The 9,968-nt window shown below is 41.7% G+C and overlaps 1 protein-coding gene across 1 annotated transcript in view; it reads left to right on the top strand.

The window, feature by feature from the left end:
* Positions 1-5,041: 5,041 nt before the first annotated feature.
* KCNU1 (potassium calcium-activated channel subfamily U member 1) overlaps positions 5,042-9,968 on the top strand; it is an 80,701-nt gene continuing 75,774 nt past the window's right edge. Inside the window, exons 1-3 of the mRNA XM_048829301.2 lie at positions 5,042-5,212; positions 7,390-7,515; positions 8,653-8,714. Of these exons, the coding sequence (XP_048685258.2) occupies positions 5,042-5,212; positions 7,390-7,515; positions 8,653-8,714 (359 nt within the window). The remainder of the gene's footprint in view (positions 5,213-7,389; positions 7,516-8,652; positions 8,715-9,968) is intronic.

The raw sequence follows: 9,968 nt of genomic DNA, 5'->3' as shown, positions 1-9,968 counted from the left end.
CCCTCTCTTCAGGGTTTAACAATTCACCCAGCTCTTGCCCCAGGTTCTAGTCCTGACGCTTCCTGCTCCCTGCAGATCTCTCACTGTGTGAAAGGCAGCCCCTCCAATAGTAGGTACCACTTCTAGGCTACCATTGTGTGATCCTGATTCATGTGCAGGTCAGAGTTTGGCCTCAATTCCTTACATACCCCTCTCACTCTGTGACCTATTACTTTTTTCTGAATCTTGCTAAGCTTCTGGCTCCAGGAATACATTGCAGCAATGAGTTCCACGTGCTAATCAGCATTTTGCACGTCTGATCCTAGGAGTCAAACTTTCTCTGCTGTGTTGCACTGGTGCTTAGATACTTCCATGATGAAGTCCATGCAAGTAGCTAGATAGAGCTTTTCCAATAGCCCCAATGACTAGCAAGAAACAAGAAAGCATACAAGCTCTGCTTATGGTTGGCCACGCTTCAATGTGATGTAAAAAAGAGTAGTACTGGTTTTAAAAAAAATCGATTTTTAATTTCCGTTTTCCCAAAACTGCTGGGAAAAAGGAGCCAATGTTTTTAAACTTAATGTTTTATAAAGAAATGTTTGTTCCTTGCTAATGTCCTCTTTAGGAATGGAGGATTGTGATGAACTCTGTGTCTGTCTGTGCATACTAATCTCTTAATTGGATGAATCAGATATGCTCAGGTGTGCGTCACAGGTTCTATATTGTTAGTACCTAATGGAGTTTCTCCTCTAGCCCAAGTGGTAAGGCTTTGTGCTTTTGGCTGGGATCTATCCCCACTGCTGTTATTGAAGTTCTGAGTGACCCTATGTTGTGGCCTGGTGAAAATCATCAAGTCCTGTACAGCCACACAGATTTGTTACAGCAGAGATCATCTGACCATGGGAAATACGGTTCTGTGACTTAAGCACAAGCCTGGGTGTGAGGGAGTCATGAGCAAATCTGGTCAGGAATTTTTCAACAAATGTTTTTTTTTCCATTGGAAAATGCCAGTTTGTCAACATTTAAATATTTTGTGGGAAATGGTCAATTTCGATAAATGTTCCAACTCCATATTATTATTATTTTTAAATAAACCTAGTTTCCAAATGGTCAAAACATTTTTGTTTTCACATTATCTAAACAAAATGTCTGGCTTTCCTGTTCAAAACAACTTTTTGTTTAGAAATTTTAGCTAATTATAGTAGAGAAAAAATGTAATGATCAAAATCAGAAGAAAATATGTTGAGTGATCTGAATGGAACCATTTTTTGTTTTGTGAAAATTTTCCAGAATTTGACTTTTCATCCTAATTTGGGATGGAAAATGTTTTCAATGTCTCAGAAATGTTTTGTGATTCATTTGCAATTCAGCTGTGCTTCTGGGGGCTGATCCCCGCTCTCCCACTGACTCCTTGTGTGGCCTTGAGTCTCTTTTCCTCAGTTTCCCTAGTTGTAAAACGAGGGAAAAACTGAGTTATCTCCCAGCAGAGGAGGTTATGGAATTTAGATAATGTTTATACAGCACTTTGCACACAAATGCCATTCCCTTTTTGCTGGAAATGAGCTGCAGGACATCTCCCAGAGCATTTCCACTATGTATTTAATGTTGTGTGTCCACATCAGTGAAACATAAGCTACAATTTACTTAAATAAAATAAAATAAAACAAAAATCTGCTCTCTGGTAAGCTCCCCTTCCTGGATTGTGTATCTGTTGCTGTGAAGGCAGGACAGTGCCCTGCTGCATGCCAGTCAATCACTTTTTCTTTCCTTCTGCAGCTCTGTACTGTTGCTGAGTGATTGTGATTTGTGAATGACTAAGTTCCTGCTCTGGGGACACTTGAGTGGGAAAAGAGCTGGAGTTGTGTTTAGCCAGCGCTTCACCCGGCTGGATGCAAAAACATGCAAATGCTGCCACCCAGAGGACACACCTTTGGCAGCACAGCCCCTTAAGGCATGTCTACACTGCACTCTTCTTTTGTTGGCATATAGAGTACGTACTCTGGTATCCTGCCCAGCACAGGTATAAACAGCAGTGTAGATGGTGGGGGAGTACATAGGCAAATTCAGTAAAGACATGGCTGAGGCCAGTACGTATGTACCCTGTCTACACTACTATTTTTAGCAGCCTAGTGTCCTGCAGCCTATCCCTGCTGCAGGGAAAAACTTTGGCAGCAGGGAAAGGCTCTGGCACCTTCCTGCGACCAGAGTCTTTCCTCACCACAGTGCTCTGGCAGAAGGAAGCTGATGAAGTCTTTCCCCACTTCCTCCCCACCACCTTTCGCTCTTGCATGTAGCTATGCATACCGGCATGCAGTGTAGATGTAGCTTTAGAAACAGGGAGAGTGGTTTCAGAGCCAGAATAATATCATTTTACACCCCACAGATTATAAACACACAGGTATCACTTCGCTACTGAAATGCAGCTACCTCTGGAGTGGGTGAAAGATCGGTTATCTCTGTTTTACAGATAGGAAACTGAGGCATAGGGTGATTAAGTGACTTACCCAGTGTCACATAGTAACCTGTGGCAAAGCCAGGAACTGAGTCCTAAACTGGTGCCTTAATCTCAGGACCATCCTCCCTCCCAAGTGTTCTGTTTTAGGTCACCTGGGAGTGCTTCTGCCTACAGTCCTTGATGCTTCTGGATTTAAACTTACCTGTGGTAATATGCAGGGGACATACACAGAAAATCTTGCCACCAGATGAGGTTATCCCTTAGAGAAATCCTGTTGGAGAGTTCTGGCAATGGTAGATCCCACACCTGGCAGTTCCAAGCAGGGTCAGAACTTCAGACAATTTTGGGATTGCTTACTCCCTGTAACCTATGATTTCAAAACCCTTCCAGAAAAGCCAGGCACGGAGAGAGGTTGTGAATACACAGCCAAATTCAGCGTGTGTGAACAAAACACGCAAAACCAGGGGAAAGTTAGTCATCTTAGGACAATAGTCTTTTTATCTCCCTCTGGGAACTTATTTCAACAGCCTTCAATTCCTGGCTCAAGCATTTTGGAGTCTTAGATAGGTAGCTGATTGTAATTGTGGCGTGTCAAAGCGTAGAGGCACATACACAAATAACAATTCTGCCAGATGACAAACTGTCCAAGTACAGTCTTCACCATTCAAAACACGTCCCATTAGTTCCAATCACTCACAGTCCCCTTTGGCACTCAGATGGGGGAGGGAATACTAAATAATGACTGTATTTAAAGGCCACAATAATACATTCTGTGCCCACCAGACGATGTTGCTAGGCTGTTATTTTGCCATTCGGTTTTCATGTGCACGCATTCCCCCATTCAGGAGAAATCATCACTTTCACACTCAGCTGGCCTGATTGCATGAAGAAGAATCTGATTGCATTATTCATCTGAAAGCTTCATAAAAGACTAAAACTCTTGAGGAGCCCTAGAGCTTTTGATGAAATTATATTTCAGTGGGGTTAAAAAAAGTACTGAGTTAACTGGTTGCATCTGAACCCAACTGAGCAGCTGCAGATCTGGTGGCTGGGCCTGAATGGAAGAAGATGGGCTGTTGTTTTTATTGAGCAATTTCTTGAATATGGCATATTGTGCTGCTTCTCTTCTGTTGTTGTCCCAAGGCCTGGCTATGACACCAGCCCTTCAAAGAATCTTTCTTATATTGACAGGTTTCAGAGTAACAGCCGTGTTAGTCTGTATTCACAAAAAGAAAAGGAGGACTTGTGGCACCTTAGAGACTAACCAATTTATTTGAGCATAAGCTTTCGTGAGCTACAGCTCACTTCATGCATCCAATGAAGTGAGCTGTAGCTCACGAAAGCTTATGCTCAAATAAATCGGTTAGTCTCTAAGGTGCCACAAGTACTCCTTTTCTTTTTTCTTATATTGGAATGCCATAGCATGCCGGCTAATCGCTGAGGAAATGCTGCCACCTATGGACAGAAAGGTAGAATGGCAACTTCTCCTGGACAACAGCTGGGTGTAGATCACAAACTTATCTCTGTCTCGTCCAGCAACGGAAGTTGGCCCATTAAAATATATTATCTCACCCACCTTGTCTCTCTCATAGCCTAGCATCAAAACAGCTAGAAGAACACAGCAAGAAACTTTTCTAGTGTCATTCATATCTGCCTCCCATTCTTTTCTGGATGGTTGTGAAATTGAGGTCTAGAGAGGAACTTAGTTTTTCCTTAAAATATGTTGATGAAGAAGTTTAATAAACCAGTCTTCAGACAGAAGAGAAAGAGAGTCCCCTTTTTCAATTCTGGCCATCTGAGCACCCTTTTCATTACCTCTTGTTTTAAAATACAAATGTCCCATTGTTAGTATTTCTCTTTGAATTGATGGACCCAGCCAAGAACTCTCAGCTGATCACCCTCGCCCCAAATGTTATGGATGACCCAAAGCTGAAGCTTTTCTGGATCCAAATTTGGTAAATAACCCCAATTTTTATGGCATTATTATTATGTATATTACAGTTGTGCCTGGACCTCCAGACTGAGATGGTGCTGTACTGAGAAATAGTCCTTGCCCTAAGGGTTTACAATCTAAATAGACAAGATGAACAAGGAATGGAAGAAAGGAAGGATTTTTCTCCCTGTTTTACAGATCGGAAACTGAGGCTCAGAGAGACCAAGTGAGATGCCTCTTTTTTTATACTGTGCAAGAGCCAGCAATTGAACCCTGATTTACTGAGATCCAGTCTAGTTCTTTAATCCCAGAACCATATTTTCTCTCTGTACTAATATTTATTAAGAAGATCAGAGTTTGAGAGTAGGATTGTTTGAAAGGTTTTCAGTGAAAAAGCTAGTGGTTATTTATGAAGTTAACAGTAATACAATGTGTTATGACTGAAAAGAAAAATACACTGGTATCCCTAATAATAAGAGATGGCCCAAATTTAAAAAGCCCTGGATCCAGATACATCTTTTTGCATCTGCACCTCTTCTCTTTCTGTAACAGCGGTGACATCACACGGCTGCATGTTGATAATGATGTCACAATGATACTACAAAAGCATAGTGTGTCTTAGAATGTCACAGCTGAGCAGTGGAGGAAGCTGAGAAAGAAGCAGGCAGAGGGAAATGACTCCTACTAACCTGCCTGAGAACAGAACCTTCTGTGAAAAATACATGCAGTTGGCTTTTATCCTCTCCTCTTTGTCAATTTTCTTAGGAGGCCTGTTCCTCATAGTAGCTTCCAGGGTAGCCAAATATGTTTACAGGTTCATCTCAAAGTGCATTCTCAGCACAAAGGTAAATACAAAGTCTTCTTGAAGTAGTGCATGTTTGGGTGCTGACATGGGAAAATCTACATTTTTGGAAGTCTTGGGCCTTTTAAATTTGGCTACAAAAGAACTTAGAATTCTTAGAATTATGCCCCTTAGAATCTTTCTCTGACTAGATCTTCTGCTGTGTTGTACTGAGCAGAGCATGTGTCCAGGGAAAATTTGGCCATTTGGCATGAAAGATTCTGGATTTTACTTGATTATTAGACTGAGAGATATACACAGCCAATCTGTTTCTCTCACACACGTGTGCACACGAGGTCAGCTTTAAGTCAAAGGACTTAAGAGAAATTAGGTGTCTAATGCCTATTGAATTTCGGAGGGGTTTGGGCTCTTAACTCCCTTTGGAAAACCCAGCCCCAATCCCTCTCAATTACACTAGCACAGTTGCCCATAAAATGCATTAACGTGTATAATGAATGAATCTTAAGATGCTTGTGTTCATGTTACATACCCAGGTTGCTTAACTACATGATTTCAAATGACTCTGTAACTTCTTACTTATGTCATACTATGCTATCTCCCACCATTGGGACGTGCCGCATCATTCTATCATTTAGAAGAGAGGATTTGACATCAACCCACCTGGATTGCATGGGCAGAAAATGAAAGAAACACCTGTGGTGCTGGCAAGCCAGATGGTATCACTGTTTGCCAAAGAGTTAAAATAATGTCTGATTATCTGGTGTCTTTTTGGCTACTAGAGCAGATGTGGGGTTTAGTGTTGGCTTCCTACTGATGCTAGAGCCTGAGAAACTCTGAGTGTAAAAGACGCTGGGGTCAGCATATCTTCTGTAATGCACAGACAACAGAAGCTCCAAAAATAGGTGATAAGGGAAAGGAAACAAATAGACAATCAGACCTAAAATGCAGGTGTCTGACTATTGTGGTGGGAGGAGATGCTCCCAGTTTTCTAGTAACAGAATAAATCTGCATTGGGGTATATGTTCTATTAATTAATAGCCATACCTATAGGACAAGAAAGAAGCCTGCAAAAGGGACAAACTAATCACAGTTAGCTGATGCTGCAAGGACAATGAAAGCCCCAGTCGTGGGTCAAGTTGGTCATGTCACATATAAGGGAAAAACAAAGGGGTGAATCCTGCAGGTCACATTAAAACAACAACCCAGAGCTGGGATATTCCAAGGCATCCGTGAGAGCAATGTTTAAATGATCCAAAGTTCATAGGTTGAATTCATTCCTGGTGCAAGCAGGAGAGACATCTCACAAACCCCGCAGAAGATGTGCTGGTTTGCACCAGGGTGAATTTGACAGTTTCCTCCAGTCCAAGGTTACAAAGGGCCATAACGTAAGGGTTGTTGACATACGTCATCCATGACAGCATAAAATACTCCATCCTCAGACAGGCCACTGGTCCAGGCAGTCCTGTACCCTATCCCAAACAGAGACCCAAACAGAAAGGCAAGCAAACCTAACATAATGGATGTGGTCAAATGCACAGTGCTTGCTATTCATAGGGGTAAAATGTCTTTTCCATTCCCTGCAGGCAGTCAACTGATATCTTGAATCATGAGGTTTGATTACTCTTGAATACTGTTTAACTCACATTTAAGTTGTACAGTTATACGGCTTATTGATGGTGATAAAGCTACATAGCTGTTTGCAGGAAAAATACTTTCACTGCTTTCTTTTCAAAATAGTGTGTGCGCATATGAGTATTTGTGGGTGTGTATGTGTGCTGTGTGTTTGCACTCAGGTGAATATTTGTGGGTTTGGGTTTGTGTGTTGTGGGGCTGGTTTGGGGAGGTTGATTTTCTTCTGATAATTTGTTTTCATTAGACTCCAAACTGTTATAAATTGACTATGCAGTCATGTGACTACCATGTGGCAGAGGAGAAATTAACCTTGATGCTGTTGTGATGTGACGGTGGGAGTCTATCCAGAATGACCTCTAGCAATGTGAAGCTCAACACAGCTCCTGCCAGCTCATCCAAGGGAATTCTTCCTGCTAGCTCACCTGGGAGAGCTGCAGACTAGGAACCATATAGGTTTTCTTTCTAGTCTGGCTATAGTATTGTATTAGATGCATGTAGCAGGACCCCATTCAGTGGCTTTCACTATCCTAGGAAGCCGTGTAAACTCTGGCACTTCCTAGGGTCCCAAACTATTTGTGTTGCTCTTAGGGGGAACACAAACAGCGTGCTCAGTGGCTGCCCAAAATAAGGCAAATTTCAATTCGCTGGAAAGGAGCTTTCCTGGAGTCGGTGGAGATGATGCTGTCAGCTCAAACATGTATTGGGCGCGTGCTGGTAAGTGGATTGGTTGGCAGGGTTTCATCCCCTGCTAGGGATGATAAGGGTTGTCGAACAGGTCTTCTGAGACTCTTGTAGCAAAGTGAAAGCCCACTGGGGGTGCTCCAGCAAACCACACACAACAATTCACCCTGTTCCTCTAACGAGACATGACTGGGCTGGGAGGGGAATCTGAAAAGTCTCCGTAAGCAGAAGGAACGCAAAATGAAATGGTAGATATTCACAACCCCTGGGTCACTCCAGGTCAGGATGGAGGCAGATTGCTGGGTCAGGTTGCACAGTCACTCTATCTTGTGGACAATCAAAGGGACTGAGTCCTCATGACTCATTGGGTGCTTGCCCCCTTAACTGAGACTGCCAATACAGGGGCCAACTATGATGTCAATTTATTTATTTATTTAATGTCACTCCACTAGACTGAAAGTACCTTCTCCTTCCATCAAAAATCTTTCAAAGGGTAATGTTCTCTGTTCACTGATGCAGATGATGATGACTGCAGTAGAAATGTCTGTAAATGAGGTGGTCTAAAAGTTATTCTGAATTAATACACAGAGAAACTGGCATCTACCCAGTTTTTAATGTTCACAGATCCCCAGATGTACCTGGAACTTTAGTGCAGAGTGCTGTGTAGATGTGCATACTGCTTTGCATAAACATAAAATAAAACACATCTCCTTCCCAGGAAGCTTACAATCTCAGTTAAATAAACATTATGAACTAGACAAAATCAGTCACAAACCTGGACCATATAGTACTGGGAAGAAGATCCATCAACAGTCACCCTTCATTTCCCCAAGTCCTGAGTCAAATTACTGCCACTTGTCATCAGAACTTATTGCCTTACTTATCTGACCTTCCTCTGCATATTAGATATTGGTAAATTGGCATAATACATTAGACTTTAGCAGCTATGTCGATTAACAACATCTGAGTATCTGTTGTGACTAATCCAAATTAAAACCCATTTCCCACCTTTGTCACAGAGCTCAGATAGCTGATTATTTGTATCCTGACTTTCTCCCCAAGGTCACAGATAAATGCCACAGGAGATGTTCTAGATGTATTTTTGGAATCTGTGTCAGTTTCAGACAGGCAAGTAACATGATATCTCATGCTTGATGCCTATGTTTTTAGGTGATACTGGTGTTACTACTGAGTATTGGATCCCTCATCATTTACTTTATCAACTGTGACTTGTAAGTAGAATCTAGGCATTTATCCAAAATTTTATTGCTTCCTTATGCATGGGAACAAGCTATAGAAGCCCAAAATGATATATGTTCTTAAAGGGTGGTCTTGTGGCTACAAACACAGGCAAAAGGAGCCTAAGAGAGTTGCATAGCCAGCTCCTGTTGAATTTCAATGGGAGTTGGGTGTCTAACTCCCTTAGGCTCATTTGGAAATGACAGCTTTATTTTAAGGAGGAAGTGGCCTTATTGTTAAAACCCAAAAATGGGACCCAGGAGTTCTGGGTTCAGTTGCCAAGTCTGCCAAAGACTCCCTTTGTGGCCTTTGCTGAGTCACTTAGAGCCAGATTTTCAAATCCATTCCCACCTAAATAAAGGGGCCAGATTCTCCAAAGAAAGGTGCTCAGCAACCTAGAGCTCCCACCTGGGCTTCTGGAAATCACTTCTGATCATCTGACCGCATTTCTGGGGACTGAGCATTTTTTTAACCTCTGAGCCTGAAACTCTCTCTGCCTTAGTTCCCTTGCTGCAAAACAGGGATAGTGATATTTCCCTGCCTCACAGGGTTGTTGTAAGAATAAATTCATTAACACCTGTGAAGTGCTCAGATACTAAGGTGATGAGGGGGCATATAAATAACTAGATAGACAATAGATTCTCTTATAGCAAACTCCAAATCGAGTTGGCTCCGATTAAGAGTTAAATGATCTTTTTTTTCCCAACTGCTGGTGCAGCAAAATCAAATAATATCAAGCTGACAAAATCCAGCTGCTTCTCACATCATCCACATCAATAAAGAAGATAGCTGATGATTCTCCTGATGATGCATGAGGCAGAATAGAATCCATCTAGTTCCTGCACAGCTGCATTTGATTGGAATTGCTAACAAGAGTGAATCCCATCTGTGTCCATAAAATCAACAGATCTGATGTTGAGAAAGAAGGGACTATGTTTACATACAGTTGCTGTTTTGAGGACATGACAGTATAGAAATGCAATTGTGTTCTTTGTGACATGCTCTGGTCTAAAAAGTCAGGTAGTTATAATATCCTCTTTGAGTTATCTCATTGAAACTGACCAATGAGAAGGTTATTCTTCTAAAGAAGACACACACAACAGAGAGCAGTAATTTAATCTGTCTGAATGGAAAAAATGAAATGACAAGTGAAAAGAGCTCTTGATGTTCCTGGGCAAAGGAGAAAGAAAATGGGCTATATTTTAAAATTAAATGTTTGTAATTACATTGTAGTTACACTGTAGTTA

Source organism: Caretta caretta, chromosome 26 (assembly GCF_965140235.1).
Source record: "Caretta caretta isolate rCarCar2 chromosome 26, rCarCar1.hap1, whole genome shotgun sequence".
NCBI classification, from domain to species: Eukaryota; Metazoa; Chordata; order Testudines; family Cheloniidae; genus Caretta; species Caretta caretta.
Note: the sequence above shows the minus strand (reverse complement) of the source record. Positions and strands in the feature narration are given on the sequence as shown.